The following is a 21,048-nucleotide window of genomic DNA, read 5'->3' on the forward strand; positions in this document are numbered from 1 at the left end:
AGAAAGATACCCAAGTAACTGTCTTACAAACTAAATTTTATTCTATAAACAGTTTACAAACCAAGACCAATGTGATTTTAATTCAATTTTCTGAAAGTTCAAATAAGATGTTTGAGATGATGAGTTTGCTTCATAATTGGAAAACTTATTAGTATTTATTGAGCCATTATTGAGAGTTTGATGTATTATTTTCCCTTGGATTGATCCTGAAAGTCAGAAGGTAGGGCAAGTGAGCAGGAAGTAAACTAATAATAATAAAACAGTAGATTATAAATTTTCCACCAGGATTCAGACTTTGCTATTTCTCCTGTTCTTGCTTCTTTAATCACAAGGGATCTTTAATATGACTTAATAATTTAAGCCATTTTTTTCCCTCCAGTGTTATCACTGGGGCTCAGTACCTGAACTACTAATCACTGCTCCTGGAGGCCATTTTCCCCATTTTTATTGCCCTTGTTGTTGTTGTTGTTATTGTTATTGCTGTTGTTGTTTTCGCATAGGACAGACAGATATCGAGAGAGAAGGAGAAGACAGGGGTGGGTGGAGAGAAAGACAAACATCTACATACCTGTTTCACTGACTGTGAAGGGACCCTCCTGCAGGTGGGGAGCCAGGGGCTCCAACGAGGATCCTTATGCCAGTCCTTGTGTTTCACATCATGTGTACTTAACTGGGTGCACTACCACCTGGCCTGATTTAAGCTATATTTAGTCACTTATTTCCTAGACATCCCTCCATATTAAGGTTTTCTATGAGATTATACTATGAAAATAAAGAAAAAGTCCTAAATGCTATTCATCTTAAAAAAAAGTTAATTCAATCAGTAAAAATTAATCTACATTGACATGTAAATAATAGTATCCTTTCAGTAAAATAAAAAGTACAAGTAGGCAGTGTTTAGGTGCCCTACATTTCTTATATGGTTTACTTTTCATGGTTCTTTTGGTTACTACCAGGCCACCCATCATCCAGGGCCCTAGTCAGGGAATCCTGGGATTCCCACATAGATATAATGGGCCTAGACCTCCAACAGATCCCTCTCTCCACTGTCACTGGCCACCTCCATCAGGAACAACATAATGAAACCTCCTGTGGGCTTTTACAGGACCTTGCACTCAATGTGGAACAACAATGGTAGGGACTGCCCCACTCTCCAAAAGGAGGTTGGGTAAACATACTCCTTCACTTGAGGAAGACTGGTCTTGCAGTAAATACAGCCTAGACTGTTCCTAGCTATGATCACAGAATGTGAGCTTAGACCTACAAGGATTCAGAGGTTACACAAGCTCTTGTGGTGAATATGAATAGACATGGGCCCCAGATCAAATCTATGGAGTTTACAATGAACAGTATTTATATACTTTTCCCATATTTGGGAGCAAAGACTTCATTAGGTAAGGCAATATTTCTGACATACTTGTGTTATAGAATGTGGGTATTGTTTCTAACAGAAGACATTGGCACAGACTGCAAACTAAATACGGAGGTCTTGTCAACATTTTTTTGTGATTCTTTATGCTTATTTTCAATAATATCGCAGATACTATCTCACTTAATCCCACTGTTTTTAAAGTGATGTATTATTTTATTTTCATGAAGTTTATTTTTCTCTTAAGATTGTATTAAGTATATTCTTCCAGCCAATAAACTGTACTAAAAATAGCTTTTATGTGTACTTACAATAAAAATCCCCTGATCCAGCTTTCTAGTCCTATTTCCACTCTGACATCATCTCCCCAGACAATGCCTTTGGGCCACCTGCACGTTAGCTGTCAGGCTCAGGCAAAAGAAAAATTAAAGTCATGGGCCTCTTGGAATATACCTAAAAAAAGACCTACCAGCTTTTTCCAAAATGCAGACCCCTAAATCTCATCTGCTATATTTTACCTTTAGATTTCTGATTATTAAACTTTTTTTCCTGCTTTATATTTCAATGCTTTTCAGCCACCAAGTTCCAGGTGCTACCATGATGCCAACCTGACTTCCTTGAGCAGATGATTTCAACAATGCGTGCTGGATCCCCACCTTTCCAGATCCCTGCCCCATTAGAAAAATACAGAAACAGGCTGATAGTATAGATCGACCTGCCAACGCCCATGTCCAGAAGCAATTACAGAAACCAGACATTCCACCTTTCTACATTCCATAATGATCCTGAGTCATTATGAATGCTTCCAATAGATGGGGATGGGATGCAGAACTCTGGTGGTGGGAATTGTACCCCTCTTATTCTATGGTCTTTTTGATCATTAGTAAATCAATAAAAATTACAGGTAAATACATATATGATAATATATACTATTATGAATTGTAAATATATGTATATTTCATCAACATTAATAAATATTACAATCTATGCTAAAAAGAAAATTTAATAGCCCAATAACAACAAAAGTTTTTTGTTATTAATAGCTTGTTACAGATTTTAAGATTACAATGTATATTTCCACATCAAACCTGCCACCAAAGTTCTGTATTCCCACAAAGTGTTTATTGCCTTTGGAAGGACCGGTTCCTTCCCTCTACTGGCATGCAAATATTTTACTCCAGAGGACCTGGTTTTTGTTATTCAATTAGGGGTGGATGAGTGCATGGGGAAATACATTGTCCTTCTCTTTCCTTTTAGTGGGTCTCAGATTAGTTAGGTGGGAGAGGAGAAACTTCCATAGTTTTCTCTGAAGTAACTCTGGAAGGGAGATGAAATGAGAAAAGCAATCAGGAAAGATAAAGTATCTTCTCCAGGTCCTGAAAGGGCCAGACCTACAATTTCAAACCTTTGGGTACACAATCCAATCGAGTCTGGAAAAGGGTCAGATTCTAGTATCGCAGCAACCAACATTTTCTCCCTACTCCAGAAACCCTGAACTCCCTGATGTAGAGACTATACAGAAATCTCTTCTAACTCCCTGCGTAGATAGAGAACTACATTTCCCACAATGCTGTCTTCCCTTGCGAATAGCTGCGTTGGTGACGCCATCAGCCCGCGCGATGTTTAGACTCTAATGCTGTCGTGGCGCTTTTAGGGAAAGAACTTGCTGTTTCCTTTTGCCTTGGTCCTTTTGCTTTGGTACTGAAGACTCTGTCCGGGTGATCCCTGACCTCTTCCTACCCACCTGTCCGGTTGCCTTTCCTCTCCCTTCTCTGGCAGGATGAGGCGTGCAGGCCTGGGTAAGAAGGAGGCTGTTCGAAGTTCGGGGGTCCTAGAGCCGACCACCATTGGCTGGGGTCGTGGGGGGATGTCAGACTTTTCTCTTTTTCTTGTCACAGGAGTCTAGGCCAGAAATTGGATCTATGGAAGGGTCTTTGGAGACGTTTCATACATTTTGACCGTGATTGTTGGAGTTTCCTTAAGTTTGGTTACAGCCCAGGTGTGACTTTGAGAGAGGTGGCGAAAAGGAGATGGAATGTGTACAGGTGTCAGCTCAGTATTCGAGGTTTTTAGAATCATCCTCTTAATGTGTGTCACTTTGAGAACTACCGTGTTTCTTTCCTTTGTAGCTCTGAATCTTAGGTTCAGAAGAGAACTCTTAAGAGCTTTGCATATGGACTATACTAAAAATAAGGCTTGTTGATAGTGATTTACACAGGTAATGTACGTATCATTGCTTTTAAGACTTAAGTGTGCGACACTGTGGTTATAGAGCGTTTTGCTCAGGGCATTCTTAATCTTCTTCAGCTGTTAGTAGACTGTGGCAAGGCTTGGTGACTTGGCATTTGTTTTTGACCTTTTGCCTTAGGAAACAGTAGAAATAAGTTGGACACACACACACACACACATACACACACATTAGTGGGCAGTTAAAACACAACTACTAAAATATTTTCTAATACTCAAGGTTTCTACTAAATTATGGTAAAAATAAGTTATTCTTAATCAGAGTACACACCTGAGAAAAGTTATGAGATACTCGGGGGGAGAAGTTCTCCGTCTCTCTCTCTCTCTCTCTCTCTCTCTGTGTGTGTGTGTGTGTGTGTGTGTAAAGAAAAATAACTTGTTTTCAAGGGTCAAGTATTGAAATCCGTGAAAATTGCCAGTAATTTTAGAAGTTGACTAATTACAGTATAAGAAATAGCTTTTAAAAATAGTTGTGTTTTTTTTAATGAATACTTGTGTGACAGGCAGATAAATTTAAGGAGAAAAAGTACCTGATTTTAAGCAAGTTTTATGTGCCTAAGTTTTCTTTTGTATTATTAATAACCAAATTTATTGTGTAAATTGAATAATGATCGGTTTACACTTGTTTGTGACCCATTATATGCTTCACAATAATTTTAATGTTGTCAAACAGCAACATGTACAAAGAAAAGTTAGAGTCCAATAAGGTAGCCATACATTCAGAAACTGAATTGATAAGATAGATAACTAATGCCTCTAAGGTTTCAGAAGAACTTGGAATGAAAACTTCATGGAAACATAGAAATATGAACTAGAATTTGAATAATTGAGAGTATTAGAGATATATTCCATTTGGGATAAGGACCATCCATCCAAACACAGCAAACTCTAGAACTAGAATTAATGAATGGTTCTGTACTTGAGGAACTGTAATTAAGCCAGTCTGACTAGATTACAGGACATGGAATCACAGTGTAAATTTCTTTGCATGCCAGACCAAGGGACTTGTTTTTTGTAGTAGGCCTTTCAGTCCTTAAATGGGCTTTTATAAATTGTAGGAAAATGACTTGAGAAGTGATGCTTCTGAATACAATAGAATTGCCTGGCAAGCTTTTAAAGATTGTTACTGGATCCTAGAACTAGAACCCGAGGGTAGTATCTTAAAATATATTTGATTTTTTTTTTTAGTTATCAATGTTTATTCACTTGGAATTTAAAATTGGGGGTGCTGGGTGGAGGCACACCTGGTTCAGTGCAGTTGTTACAATGCACAGGGACCAGTGTTCCAGTTCCCCGTCTCTACCTGCAGGGTGAAAGCTTTGTGAATGGTGAAGTAGGACTGCAGGTGTCTCTATCTCTCTTCCTCTCTATCTCTCTCTTCCCTCTCAATTTCTGACTGTCTCTGTCCAATAAATAAAGATAAAAAAGAAATACTTAAAACTTTTAAAAAATATAATTAAAAAAACAATTTAAAATTTGGAATAAATATCAAGTCTGGTGAATATTTATGTGCAGAGGCTGTCCAAAAGAATTACATTTTTTCTAAATGGACAAAAGCTGAGGATGATGTCTGATATTCACTAGCCTCCCTCCCCACCCTCCTGTCTTGGATTGCTTGGCACTGGCCAGGTATTGAACTGGAACATCAGGGTCTCACTCATGAAATTCTGTTGCGTAAAGTGTTATGCTCTTTTCATGAACCTGGTTTTTGCTTGTTTGTTTGTTTTGTTAAATGTATTTATTTAGAATGAAAAACAGAACATTGCTTTAGTATATGTGATATTGGGGATCAAGTCCAGGGGACCTTATACTTCAACCGCTGAACCACTTCTTGACTGCTCTATCAGTTAGTTATAGGTAATATAAACAAAAAGAAGTGACAATTTTTGAAATAGTGGCTTCTAAGATTATATTTAATTTAGTTTATTTTTATCTTTTTTTTAGGGACTGGAAGAGAACTCCCTTGGTAGGATGTGGTGCCTTGCTGTATGCCCATATGCATGGTCTAACTTTGGGCCCTAGCACCAATGGAAGTACCACAGCATCAGGGGGTACTTTGGTGCTGTGGTATAGTTCCCTTCCTCCACTTGCCCCCATACATACATATATAGAATTAAAAAGCCGGCCTGGGAGATGTGAAACTGCACAAGTGTGAGTCCCTAGCACTGCAAAAATAAGTAAAACATATATTGGATATTTAATTATTTGCTTTATTGCTACAAGGATTATCTGTTTATCTGTGGGGCTTGGTGTCTGTACTTCTTCTTCTAGCGTTTGCCCTTCTTCCGTAGCCAGTCAACAGCGTCAGGTTGAGCCTAATGTCTGCTTGTTGCTGGCTTTGAAAGTGACTGGGATCCATGTGGATTCAGTCGGCTAGGAAGGATCGTCAGTTTCCCCAATAAATGGGTACTCACATGGATGCACCACAATCCAATGCATCCCGGTGTCTGTACTAGGAATCCGTCTCTCCTGGTGGCTGTCTTTTCCTTTTTTTTTTTTTTAACCTGACAGGAATAGAAAAATTTAAAGAGGAAGGTGAAGGAGAGAGAGAGAGAGAAAGAGAGAGAGAGGGATCTGTATCTGCATCACTGCTTCACCACTTGTAAATCACCCTTGTAAGTGAGGACAAACCAGAGCCTTGAACCCAGATCCTTACTGCATGCTAATGTGCACATCCAACTTGTTGTGCCACTGCTTGGCCCCTGTATTTTTTGTTCTGGGGTTCGGTGATATGAGGTAAGATGAACTCTTTAGTTGGGAAATGTGATTGAAAAATTCCTGTGCAGAAAATAACATGAGTTTTTGCTATAAATGGAGGGGAAAAATGTAAAAACTTTGAAGTTATCAACTGTGTCAGTTCATCCAGTCAATAATTACTTGTAGGTAATTAATTATTATTTATTTGGAACCTTAGTCACATAAAATTAAACAATTTTTATAGATCATGGGCCATATTAGAATTTTTATAGAGTGTCAGTTTTACAGAGGGAAAATGCATTTCAACATTGATTATTCTATTTGTTGAGTGGGGGTAATTTATGATAGTACATTGGAGAACTTTATGGATAATGTGTTAGCACTTGTGGGAAACTAAGGAGAATGTGACTCATGACTCCTTTTGAATATAATTGTTTAGCATTTTGTTATAGGGGTGTGTGTGTGTTGAAGATCATGTAGTTATGTTCTGTGTCTAAAGTAGTCACTTCATTTAGAGGATATAAAACAAGTATGACATACTGTACCCTCAAAGAAACCTATTATTCCATCTTTGCCAAAGGCATACACATTCAAAGTCGAATAATAGTGAATTCAGATTCTATTCATAAATTGCTTTACAAGTATTTATTGTGTCCAATACTGTCTGTCTTTCTCTGCTTTTTGTGGGAAATATACAACCACCAGTAAACAGTTTCTGCCCTTGGAGTATATAGTCTAGTACAGAAGTGGAGTTATGTACAGTCAATGCTGTAAGAATTTGGGGGGGGTGCGTTTTGTTTATGAGAGATAGTATAATTTGTACCATAAGAAAGCTCCTAATCAAGGGAGTCAGGCGGTAGTGCAGTGGGTTAAGCGCACATGGAAGAAAGCTCCTAATCTAATGTTTACTATATTTTAATGCCATAACTGACTACTGCTCCTTGTTCTTCCATCTCACCAGGTTTTTTAGCTTACAAAGACTTCTAATTTCTATATCATTTTTCCATTCCCTGTAATTTCAGGCCACCATTGGATTTATTTTACATTAATCCCTGTCCAGTCTCGTCCTAATAATCTATACATTTAATTCTTTTGGGAAACAATTTCAGTCTCTTGGGGCTATATTCTTCCTCAAGCTGCAACACTGCAGATCTTTTGACTTGTCTAGCCATTTCGTTTCTTATGGGTTAACTCAGGCCACAGAGCTCTTCCGTGAAAAGATCACACAGTGGATGGATTGAAACCACTGCAATATATTGCCTCAGACAAATTTACTTTATCTCTGTAGTAATCTTTCGTAGTCATAACTACATTCTTAAATTAGTCTCCTTTTCTTCTTTTTTTTTTTTTTTCCTCCCTCTCATTTCCAACACTTCACTGCTCCAGGTCAATTTTTTTTTTTTTTTTAAAGGGAGAGGTTCACACAAAGAAAGATACCACCACAGCACCAACACATCCTCCTATGTGAGAGACAGGCTATAACATAGGTCAGGTACATAACAAAGCAGATGCACTATCCAGGAGAGCTATCTTGCCAACTCAGTCTCCTTACCTTTTTGTTAATCACCATTCCTCAATAAAAATATTATTTTCTTTTACTAAAAAATACCAGGTTTAGTTGCATAAAAATGTATAGATAAATAACACTATACTACACTTAAATGTCTTAGTCCCCAATACATTTATGTGTGTCCACTGTTCAAGATTTATTTCACCTGCTTGATTGAATATCAAGCCCTGTATTAGTCAGGAGAGTGGAAAATGCATTCTTGTATTCTCAGTGCTAATAGATTCTCTAAAAGATAAACTCCATGTAAGTAGCACCTTGAATAAGCAATTGATCAGATATATGGCGGTTTCTCAAGTATTTGTCCAAGAATAAATTAACTCCCCCTTTTAATTGTCAACTAGTGTTCTTCTAGAAGTTACTAGTTTAAGAGAAGTAGAAGTCACTGAGGACCCTCCCTTTGTTATGAACTCTTTCTTCCTTTCTCTCCATAGCCAGATTTCATTACTGCATAGTTGATATTACCATTTGCAGATCTCTTTCAAAATGTATTGGTCTGTTGAGCAGGGAATATGTCAGAATAGTGTTGTGTATCAGTGCCTATTTTAGTGTCCTGTGGACAGTCAGTAAACAGCCAATAATTGTATACTGAAATGAATTGAATATTCATTTTATTTAAAAAGGGTATTAGAATTATTCTGACCTCTAGTTATTAATTTTTAAAATTCCATTTGAAATGTGGGTTTTATAGACATACGTGGTCTGCAACGCCCTCCAGGGGTCTCTTTTGGTTCCTTTCTATCCAAGCTTTGAAAGTGCCTTCTATATTTGTTACAACTATGCTTGTGACTTTGATTCTTATAGGTGAAGGAATACCTCCTGGCAACTATGGAAATTATGGCTATGCTAATAGTGGGTATAGTGCCTGTGAAGAAGAAAATGAGAGACTCACTGAAAGTCTGAGAAATAAAGTAACTGCTATAAAATCTGTAAGTATATAGCAGAAATTATACTTCCAAATTTGTTTGTATACATATACTATATAATTACAAAGTGATAACTTTTTTTGGCCTAATATTCAGGAATTTTGCTACCCAAATACTGTAGCTGAGATCAAAGTGCACTCAAAATTTAGGACATAATTACAGTAGAAGATTGGAAAGTGTGACCAATCAGATGGTATGGAACTTAACTTATTTATCTTAAACTTCTTTTTCCATAGTTAAATCTAAAGTACTGTATGTCTTCTTTTTTTATATATATATATATATTTATTTTATTTATTTATTCCCTTTTGTTGCCCTTGTTGTTTTATTGTTGTAGTTATTATTGTTGTTGTCGTTGTTGGATAGGACAGAGAGAAATGGAGAGAGGAGGGGAAGACAGAGAGGAGGAGAGAAAGATAGACACCTGCAGACCTGCTTCACCACCTGTGAAGCAACTCCCCTGCAGGTGGGGAGCCGGGGTTAGAACCGGGATCCTTATGCCAGTCCTTGTGCTTTGCGCCACCTGCGCTTAGCCCGCTGCACTACAGCCCGACTCCCCAGTACTGTATGTTTTCTATAGTAGTGTCTCAGAGCTGTCCGTCTTCTCCCAAACTGTTCTTCTTACTTCCTTATCATCTTAATTAGAAATTCCATTCTTTCATCCTTTTGTCTTTGTACCCCATTGTAATTACCGAGTCTAATGTTTTTCTTTCAACTGGTTCTATCTTAATGCCACCTCCTGATTTTCTTTCTTTTTTTTAAAGAATTTTTTTTTATTGTCTTTATTTATTGGATAGAGACAGCCAGATCGAGAGAGGAGAGGGAGGGAGAGAGACAGAGAGATACCTGCAGCCCTGCTTTACCACTTGTGAAGCTTTCCTCCTATAGGTGGGAACCCAGGGCTCGAACCTGGGTCATTGTGCACTGTAATGTATGCGCTTAGCCAGGTGTGCCCCTCACCTCCTTATTTTCTTAGTTGAAGTATTGAAAAAAATATTATAACCTTTTCTATCTTTGTACTTTTTATATATACTGCTTATATAGTTATTACTTTTGAATATATATATATATATTATTGCCTTCAGAGTTATTGCTGAGGCTCGGTGCCTGCACTACAAATCTACTGCTCTTAGAAGCCATTTTTTCCCATTTTTGTTGTTATTGCTATTGTTGTTTTTGCTGTTGTTGTTGGATAGGATAGAGAAACCGAGATAGGAAGACAGAGAGTGGGAGAGAAAGACAAACAACTGCATACCTGCTTCACCACTGTGAAGCAGCCTCCCCTGCAGGTGGGGAGCCGGGGCTTCAACCAGGATCCTTACTTGGTTCTTGCACTTTGCACCAGGTGCTCTGGATAACCCACTGCGCTACCTCCTGGCCCCTTGAATATTTTTTTAAATCAATTTTTATTTTTCCCAAAGCCTTCAGTATCCTCTCATAGTCTAGTAAAGTTCATAATCTATAGCTTGAACGAGCGAGTATGTCCACTTCAAAGATTGACCAGTTTTCTGGACCTTACCTCTCACATACCCAAATGTAAATGTCCTAAACAGAGATTCTAGTGTGCTTTGTACACTTCTACCCCGTTATTATTATTATTTTTTTAAATCATGCTATCCCTTTGCTTTAGTTATCTTCTCCCTCCTTCTATTGACTGTTCTTCCCCCTTCTGAAAGACTCTATTCATTGCAATTCCTCCAAGCTTTACCTAATTCAAACATCAAAAGTAAAAATTTCCATTATAAACATAAGATCAGTGCGGTCCAGGAGGTGGTCCAGTAGATAAAGCATTGGACTCTCAGGCATGAAGTCCTGAGTTCAATCCTCAGCAGCACATGAACCAGAGTGATGTCTGGTTCTTTCTCTCTCTCCTATCTTTCTCATTAATAAATAAATAAAATCTTTAAGCATAGTCATCTGGATTACAGCGACTTGTATATAAAAGAAATTTGCCAAAATGGGAGCTCTTACATTGTACTGGGTTACTGGAAAAGCAATGATATATTCTTCTATGCAAAAATATATCACTTTTCTGAAAACCCAATGCTTATAATTTTTTTTAATTTTATTTAAGAAAGGATTAATTAACAAAGCCATAGGGTAGGAGGGGTACAACTCCACACAATTCCCACCACCCAATCTCCATATCCCACCCCCTCCCCCGATAGCTTTCCCACTCTCTATCCCTCTGGGAGCATGGACGCAGGGTCATTGAGGGTTGCAGAAGGTAGAAGGTCTGGCTTCTGTAATTGCTTCCTCGCTGAACATGGGCGTTGACTGGTCGGTCCATACTCCCAGTCTGCCTCTCTCTTTCCCTAGTAGGATGGGTCTCTGGGGAAGCTGAGCTCCAGGACACATTGGTGGTGTCTTCAATCCAGGGAAGTCCAATTTTTTTAATTGAAGAAATATTGTTTTATAAGATTGTTGTTCCAGATACAATTTCACATCTTTGCAAACTGTGTAGGTGTATATTTCCCTCCACCCAAGCACCTAGGGCTTATTTTTCCAAGTATAATTACTCACTAATGATATTGAGTAAACATGTATTGAATAAAGGAATTTAGAAAAGATGATGTTAATATTGAATGTGATTGATTCTGCATTTCAATAAACATGTTATATACTTATAGCTCATTTAGTAGAAGCTCATGTTGCCAAAACCTAATCGGTATTTCATTAGTCTTTGGAAAATCAAATTGTATTCAACCCGGAGACTATTACATTCTAAAATGAGTATTGTTTTTCAAAGTCATATTAAATCAAAAGGAGGGAATGGAGAATTGAATGCTTTGTTTTCAAACTATAATACTGGTAATTTAGGCTTCTTGTTAGACAAAGGCTGTGATGTCCTAGTAATTAGTTTCCTGGCCTAAGCTGCAGTTATAGAAAGTTGAGGGGCTTGGGCTTTATTATTTCTAAATTATTAAATTTGGAGGAAAAGCCCATATTCTGATTTATAGAATTATAGTATTGTTTTTGCTAATATTAACTATTATGTTTTCCACATAAATGGGTTGAGAACAATATTTGCAGTAGTTTGCTAAGACTTTCAGTAGTTGATTGTTTTTATTCAAATTTCTTGAAAATGAAGTTTTTGAATTATAGCTATAATTACCCATATAGTATTTTTTTTTTGAGGCTCAGAATTTTTTTTTTACATGCTTTTAGGGCATAGATAACACTAACTTATATTTCTTTCTATTTATTGTACTTTAATTTTTAAATTTATTTCGTATGAGAGAGAAAGGAGAAAGAGAGGGAGAGAGAGGGAGAGAAAGAGAGATGGTTATATAAGGCAGAATAAGAGAAACAGGAACACAACTACAGTACATTGGACCTCAGACTTTCAAGTCCTATACACTACTAGCTTAGCCATTTCTCTGGTTGACATTTATTATACAGTAAGGAAAATGTCATTAAATTAAGAAAAAAATAAACAGCTTAGTCATATATTCAAAATATTGTCTGAATTTCATTAGGAAAATATGCATATTTGAACTGTTAAATACTTGTATATATTTTTAAAAGATAAAACAGTGAATATATAGAGAATTGCTAATGTATAATATAAAGAGAGAAAAGAGCATGCCGAAATAAAAACATCATAGGGGCCAGAGAGGTAACTCACTGAAAGTACAAGCCACTGCATCACATGGGATTATAAAGATAACAGGGGAATCTGGTGCCAAGGTGTTTCTCAATGCTCTTTGCATGAAAAAGTTGTGCCAGGAGTCATCCAGTCACTCATGTGAGTGGTCTGAAAGGTGGTGTAGTGGATAAAACATTGGACTCTCAAGTGTGAGGTCCAGAGTTCAATCCCTGGCAGCACATGTACCAGAGTGATGTCTGGTTCTTTCTCTCCTCCTATCTTTCTCATTAATAAGTAAATGAAGTATTAAATAAAAATCACTTGTGTAAGATCTTGACTCTGGGGGAGAAAAAAACAGGGGACATGGAGAATATGTTGAAGTTAAACAGTGTTCAATTGGAAATAAATAGAAATTCTAAATTTATTTTCTATTTGAGTAGAAAAAGTATCAGAAGAAGAGAGCATATTTCATGTTTCTAGAATGTAATTTTATTTGAGAAAATACATATGCGCCAATGTTATTTTTAACACTTAAATATTTTCATACAAGTAATTATGTGTATGTTTTCTTTATAGCTTTCTATTGAAATAGGCCATGAGGTTAAAAACCAAAATAAATTATTGGCTGAAATGGTAAGTGATTGTGATTCCAACTTTATTTGATAAATATATATTTAAATTTAAATTTATTTAAATTTATTTGATTAATAAATATCAATGTAATATTCTCTACTTTAGTCTTTTACTCAGGGATACTGTTGCTTTAACATTTATTTTGAAATTGATCAAGAAAAAATTATGCCTGGATTCTCTGCAATTTATATCCAGTTCATTTGGAATAACTGTATGATCTATTTATCATATTTTTATGCTTTTTATCTTGCCTAACATGTAAGAAGTAATTTGGAAGTAGCAGTAGATGGAGGTGTGACTTAGGTAAAGAATGGGATGGGGGGGTTGCTGCTTTGGTGCACTGAGTTAAGCACACATAGTAAGTATGAAGTGGAAGGATGCATTCAAGGATCCGAGTTCAAGCAAAATTTGACTATAGTCACATCCTAGAACCTTTTTACTTATCTTTATAAGTAAACTCAGTAACATACCTATTTCTGTTACCTCTTCCATTTTCTTAAATTTACTTTAGGTATCAAATTCTATGAATCTTTTCTTATTTCTCCACATACTTTTAAATTATACTATTAAAAATAAACCTGACATTGAAAGCAACCTTCTAATGAAAATTGTACACTTTCAAAATTGAATACTTTCAGAAAACAATTATTTCTGGTACTCACTCTGAATACACTGATTTAGAATGTCAGGGAGCAGGATCTAAGAATGTGCATCTTTCAAAAAGCATCATTGGTGATTCTGAAGCATAAACCTAGTTAAGAACTGTTTATCTAAAAGTATACTAACTTCACAGTGTCTGAACTACATGAGGGGTATCATTATATTGTGGATTTTACATTACTGGAATGCTGTGATTTCTTTAAAAGTGCCATCATTCTAATCCACAGTTTCCCAGGTATGGTTTAATATGTAGTTTTTCCCCATCCATATTTGTTGTCCTTGCCATATTTTGCCATTGTTTCATGATGTTCTCGTAGTTTTTAATAGAATTACTTTCAAGTTAGCTGCCAGAATAAAAGCATCTTAAAAGTAGAGATATATGTAATAGTTAACCATATTAACTTTTGAATAGATTGCTATATTAGAATGCAGCCAACTCTCTGGCCTTAGAGAACTTTGCTAAAGAAGGAAGTAGGAAATGGCTTATGTGGTAGTAGAGAGACTTTTTTCTCTTTCTCTCCCTCTCTCTCTCTCCCCCTCTTTCACTTTCTTTTTCTCCTTTTCCTTCTTCTCCTTCCCCTCCCTCTTTCTCTCTCATACTCTCTCTCTCCTTTTCTGCCTCTCCTCTTCCTTTTCCTTTCTCTGCAGTTTTAGTGCTCTTAGGCTCCTTTCCCCCATTCAGATGGAGATAAGAGATACCACAGCACTAGAGCTGTCCCCAGTACTGTAGCACTTCCATGTGGTTCCATTCGAAACTGGGCCATATGTATAGCAAAAGCAGGCACCAGGCCCAATAATATATTCCTTAGATCCACTGTTTAACTTTTAAAACTCTTTTTATGCTATATAGTAGGAATAAAACCTAAATAGTTGAAGACTTAATTATTTTGGCACTGGAAGAAATGTGTACTGTACAGTGAAAGAGCTTCTTCTCGTTGCAGAGACTATTCAGTTTTTTAAGGGGTAATCAGTTTGATCATCCAGGTTATAAAGAGGCTGTGAATTGGCTAAGTACAAAATGTCATTAAAAATGTATGTTAATAACAGGTATTCAATCACTTATATGTGTATATGTAGAATATTAGAATATATTGTCTTCCTTTTCTATTGATAGGATTCGCAGTTTGATTCTACAACAGGATTTCTAGGTAAAACTATGGGAAAACTGAAGGTTTTATCCAGAGGGAGCCAGACAAAGCTGCTGTGCTATATGATGCTGTTTTCATTGTTTGTCTTTTTTGTCATTTATTGGATTGTTAAACTGAGGTGATGCAAGTATGGGTGCGTTTGGAATTTGTTCCAGTGTAATGATTTGGAGTACCACTTTGGAAAAAAAAACTACAATTAAAATATTCCTAATTTTCAAACACTGTTACTTTCCACTGACTATTGCTGATTTTTTCCTGTTTGATGAATCACAGTAGATAATACAGTGCTCTTTAAATATTATTTCTTAGTGATTAAAAATGTTACCCCGTTTTTCAGGGGGTACTGAGTGACTTAAAGGTAGTCTGGCCCTAAAGATTATCAGTAGTTTGCTAACTGGCAAGTGAAAGAGCAATGTAATCATCTGCTCTTACCATAAAGATATGTTCCATGTAAAGACACTTGGTGGAAGAGTAGTAGAGTATTTTGAAAACCTGATACTGAGCTCTTCAGGTAGTGAATACAGTTGTGATAAACAGAGAAAAGTATTTGCCTGAACTGTTATCCACAGTGAGGGCACTTCTGTCTCCTCTCCTCTTTTTTGGTTCATATTGCAGGCCAATTTCTTTTTACCTACATTTTTCCCAATAATGTGATGAGATTATTCCTCTCTCTGCCCAAGGACCTCATTCTTTAATGAAGCTTTTATTTTGTCATATTAACATGTAGGGACCATTACAGATGTATGCAAGTATAGTTATTATTTTATATTAATTTTGTACATATATATATGTACCATTGACCTAGCTAATAATAGCTCTTTTTTTTTTTAATTAGCTACTTTGGTTGACCATTTGTTTATGATATGTGTTAAAAAAAATAGTTGTAATAACTATGAAGTGAAAAATAAAGTGTTTAAGAAAATTAATTGTCTACCCTTTATTTGCTCAACAATATGAAAACATTTGGACATTAAACTTGGAGTTAAGACTATTGTTACAGGTGGGGATGACAGTATAATGATTATGCAAACAGACTCTCATGCCTGAGGCTCCTAAGTCCCAGGTTCAATCCCCCACACCACCATAAGCCAGAGCTGAGCAGTGCTCTGATGTTTGTCTGTGTGTCTCTCTGCATCTCTCTCAAAAATAAAAAAATTAATAAAAAAAAATTTTAAAAAAGACTATTGTTACTTTAATTCAGTATATGTGTTTATATAAAGGAAAACACAAAGGTAGACTAATATGTAGAAATAAATATTTAAATGTTATTGAATAGTCTGTATCAATACTTACTGGATTTTATCCAATTTGGGCTCCAAAAATAAAGTTTTTAATGAAATATGTTAATTGACTCTTGCTTCTTTGGTCAAATCTCTTATTTTTGACATTTAACCTGAGCTATGTCTCTGAAAATGCAGATTATAAGCAAAATCAGAAAAAAAAAGTACCACCTGTATTATTTCAGAACTTGAGATAAGCTATTTTAAACTATAGTTTAAAATCTTTTTTAAGTGTTTACATATATAATTACAATTTTTATGTATTTGATATTGCTAAGTATTCAATCCTTCTTGTTGATCCCTAATTACCTATCAATAAGGTCTTATGTTTTCAGGCTATGTTGTTTCATTTGGCCTCTCTTGATATCTTGGAAAAAACAAATAAACAAACAGCCGTGAAATGGGAGTGGTTAAACAAGTTAAATAACATGTAGCAAGACAGATCTGACAGGGAGGATACTAGTTTGAATTAGATGACCTATGTATGTAAATATGTATTCCTCCATTTGCTCAGTTTCTTAGTCAAGTCACCTGTTCCATAGGTTTTTAAGTTAATGTTGTATTGAAAAGTACCGGGGTCATGATAATTAAGAGTGTTACTTTTCAGGTTAATAAGATAAGATACCTCCCCTGGGAAGGAGCCTGGTCTGCCATGTGCACAACTGAGGCTGGAGCCCCTACTACCAGACAGGGGAAATTTCAGCACTGTGATGCTGTGATGTCTTTCCCTCTATCTCTCTTTAAAAAAAAAAAATATATATATATATATATATATATATTATATATATATTTATATATAATATAATATAATATATAATTATATAATATATATAATTATATTATATATATTATATATATAATATATTATATTATATTATATATATATTAATATATATAATATATATAATATATATAATTATATAATATAATATATATTATATTATATTATATATAATTATATTATATATATAATATATATAATTATATATATATATATATATATATATATATATATATATATGTGGAGAGGTAGCGCAAAGAGTAAGAACCAGCATAAGGATTCCACTTCCAGCCCCCAGATCCCCACCTGGAGGCGTTTCTTCAAAAATGGTGAAGCAGGTCTGCAGGTGTCTAGCTTTCTCTCCCCCCTCTATCTTCCCCTCCTCTCTCCATTTCAGTCCTATCCAACAACGACATCAATAACAACAATAATAATAACTACAACAATTATTTTAAAAGGCAACAAAGGGGAATAAATATTTTTTAAAATATCTATTTATTTGAGATAGAGAAAAATTGGGAGCGACAAGAGAAGTTGGGAGGTAAAGGAGAGAGAATGAGACACCTGCATCATTGTTTCCTCTCTCTTGAAGCTTTCTGCCTACTGATGGGGTCCATGTACATTGTAACATGTTTGCTCAACCAGTTGTACCACTGCCTAGCCCCTTTCCCTCTACTTCTGACTCTCTGCCTTTCTTTGTCCCCCCCCCAAAAAAAAAAAAATCAGCCTGCTATGGTGAAATCCTGGTGATGGCAAAGGTAAGTTTGTTTCAGACTTCGAGAAGATGGTGATATGTCTAAATGGAAATTTTGATCAGATGCTGACTTGTTGATTCATGAATTAAGTAATTTTGGGCAAAGAAATTGTTGGACTCTTCATGGAGAGGCCTCTTCCTGGGCACAGACTCCTCCCTTACCCGCTCTGTTGCGCACCAGATTGAAGGATTTGCATGCTTGAAGCTTCTGGTTTGATCCCAAGCACCATATTTTGCCATAGTAGCTAGCATACTTAGCTTCACTATTTCTTTCTCACGTGACACTTTTTTTCTTTCTCTTATGAAATAAAATAAATCTAAAAAAATATTTAATTGTGTTCTTTATGCAAATAATCTGACACCAGAGCTATAGTAAGACTCAGCAAACACTATTAGTACATTGTGAAAAGAGAAAGAAGGACAAAAAATGAAGAAGGAAATGAGAATCAACAATGGAAAAAGATGAGACGAAGCCTTAGGAAAGCCAGTGATGACAAGAAAAGGATGGCTTTCAAGATTAAGCTTTGCCTATGACATGAAAGGACTTTGTAAGGTATTAAGATTATTTAAATGTTGGGGATTATCAAAGAAGTAAGGATTTTAAGAAAAGGGGTTTCAGGTCATGTAAAAAATATTCACATTAACCAACATTTATTTTACAGTTCTTTTTAACAACTACCTAAAGCTGGCCCAGCATTTAGTATTTCCTGTGGTCGCTCTCTGTAAAATAGGAATAACACTGTATAAGTAACAGTAATACACTTATAGGATTATTTTGATACGTAAGTATATATTTCTGAGAAATTATTAGAGTAAAACGCTTAATTGCCACCAGGGTTATTGCTGAGGCTTATTGTCTGCATGATGAATTTACTATTTCATCGGCCATTCCCTCCCCACTTTTTTTCTTTCCTATTTGACAGATCAGAAGTAAAATGAGGGTGGGTAGAGAGAGGGAGAATGAGAGACACCTATCATAATGTTTAACAACTTCTGAAGCCTCTCCCTCTGCAGGTGTGACCCATAGGCTTAGGTATGCCACTACCCGGCCCCTGCTTTAGATATTTTTAAAGAACACCTTTGTAAGATTTTAAATTCAGATCAGTGTATATTTGTAAACTAAATGTAATTTTTTAAGGTCCATACACACATACCAATTACACACTGAACAAATTTGTTATGGTTATTATCATTAATTATTGCAGGAATTTTAATCTAATGGTAATAACCATAACAATTTTGTTCACTGTGGAATTTGCTGATACTTGAAAGACAAGCTAGTTTCAGAGTGTTCTATGCTAGCCTGTCCCCTTGAACTCTTTACTGTCTGCATTTACTCTTGACTAATGTATTTTAGACTACTTTTAAAATAGACTATAGAACTGTACAGATAACTTTTTATGTGACATCAGCGGGCATATAAAATGTTCTTTTAATTGATTACAAACTGTTTTATCTTCAAAATTGCCACAGAGGCAAGAGTGAAAAATCCAATTAAAAACCATTTTCAGTAAAGAAGTAAATATGTAATGTAGATTTTAGTCAAGGGGATGTGAGAGTAATGAAGCACTTCAGATGAGATGGTAGGAAAATCTCTGAAGAGTTCAAAATGGAAATTAGAAATACGGAGCTCTGGTGGTGGGAAGTACCCCTCTTGTCCTATGGTCTTGTCAGTGTTTCTATTTTATAAATAAATAAATAAGTAAATAAATAGCTTGGAGGTGAGTTCTGAACAGAGGAAAAAGCAAGTGCAGTGACTAGAGACTGATGTAATGATAAATCACATATTGTCCAGGATGTGGCAAAGCAGGTAAAACACAGGACCCGAAAGCATGAGGTCCTGAATTCAACCCCCAACAAGCATGAGATCCTGAATTCAACCCCAATCACATATGCTTAAATGATACTCTGGTTCTCTCTCCCATTAGTAAACACATTTTAAAAAATTAATAAAATAATAATAATACAGAAGGTATGCAGGCGTGTCCAGCACTTCTGCCTCACTATTGCCTAATTCCCCAACACCCTTGCTGTACATTCACTTGCTTCCCCCCCAAACCCACTATTCCTAGATGACATATTTTACCCAGATAGAGACAGAGGCAGTGAAGGAAATATGTCATACCATCATAGTATCCCCCGGTACAGTGGGGACTGGACTTAAGAATATTTAAGTAGGTGCACTATCCAGGTGAGCTGTCTTGTTGGCCAGTTTGTCTCTCCACACTTTCATTATCATTCTGTCCTGCAGAAAAACACTTTACTGAACATATGATAATAGTTGTAGTGAGTTTCAGTGGTATAAAATCCAATGAGTAAAATCCAATGGTATAAAATCAATAGAAGTCCCTGGGGGAAAATTAAGTATTAATGTACTAGTTTAAACCTAAATGCCTGGGATTTTACAAACAGGAAAAAATACCTTAGGTACAATTACCTAAGAAGATGTAATCTCATAGTAACTGATTCAAATGAAGATGAATCTAATACTTCCCTTCTGCAACTAAATTAAAATGTTGATAACCTGTACAACTTCACCAAAACAAAAACACAGTTTATTTCTTTCACTGAAAATACTAGCCAAATATTATTTATTCTTTACTTTTTTAAAAGATTTTATTTATTTGTGAGAAATATGGGAGAGAGAAAGAACCAGACATCACTCTGGCACATGTGCTGCCATGGATTGAACTCGGGACCTCATGCTTAAGAGTCCAAAGCTTTATCACTGCGCCACCTCCCAGACTACTCATTTCTTCTTCTTTTTTAAAAATCCTATCTTTCTTTATTGGATAGAGACAGATAAAAATTGAGAGGGTAGGGGGAGATAGAGCTAGAGAGACAGAAAGACATCTGCAGCACGACTTCACCGCTCATAAAACTTCCCCCCTGCATGTGGACACAAGGGGCTTGAACCCAGGTCCTTGCGCATTGTAGCATGCTCTCAACCAGATGCACCACCACTCAGCCCCCTAAATTTCATTTCTAGGTCTCGAGTGATAGTCAAAGTTGTTAAATTATCCAAGAGGAGTTGAAAAGATAGTTCACTTATAACATTTTACTGTGTGATGCCGCTTGACATGTTTGTACATTTTATGTGCTTCATTAATATTACAAATTACTCTTGGGGCAAAAGGTAATCACAGACGATTTAAAAGATTCAAAAGCAAAGTTTCATTGCTCACATATTGACCAAGTCCTGTCAAGTACTGGGCAAAAATCTGACTCAGCATATTTAGATTTAAACATCTGTATAAACATGTAGTAAAAAAAAACAAAAAACATCCAAATGCTAAACAAGTCATGGGCTAAAGCAGATTCTAAGCCATTGTCAAGGATAAATTCTCCATTATTTTTTATGCTGAAAACTGAACAGTGGGCAAATATGTAATTCATG

General features: G+C 35.9%; 1 protein-coding gene across 1 annotated transcript; it reads left to right on the plus strand.

Annotated features, from left to right (window-relative positions):
• Nucleotides 1–3,010: 3,010 nt before the first annotated feature.
• BET1 (Bet1 golgi vesicular membrane trafficking protein) lies at nt 3,011–16,183 on the plus strand. The gene is made up of 4 exons (XM_007522498.3): nt 3,011–3,168; nt 8,685–8,809; nt 12,972–13,028; nt 14,803–16,183. The coding sequence occupies exons 1-4, from the start codon at nt 3,150–3,152 to the stop codon at nt 14,956–14,958; spliced, it is 357 nt and encodes a 118-aa protein (XP_007522560.1). The 5' UTR covers nt 3,011–3,149; the 3' UTR covers nt 14,959–16,183.
• The last annotated feature ends 4,865 nt before the right edge of the window (nt 16,184–21,048 follow it).

Source organism: Erinaceus europaeus, chromosome 8, assembly GCF_950295315.1.
Source record: "Erinaceus europaeus chromosome 8, mEriEur2.1, whole genome shotgun sequence".
Lineage (NCBI taxonomy): Eukaryota > Metazoa > Chordata > Mammalia > Eulipotyphla > Erinaceidae > Erinaceus > Erinaceus europaeus.

Coding starts and splice junctions, on each gene's coding strand:
- BET1 (XM_007522498.3), top strand. Junction 8,810..12,971: donor AAGTAACTGCTATAAAATCT/GTAAGTATATAG, acceptor TTTTCTTTATAG/CTTTCTATTGAAATAGGCCA. Junction 13,029..14,802: donor ATAAATTATTGGCTGAAATG/GTAAGTGATTGT, acceptor TTCTATTGATAG/GATTCGCAGTTTGATTCTAC.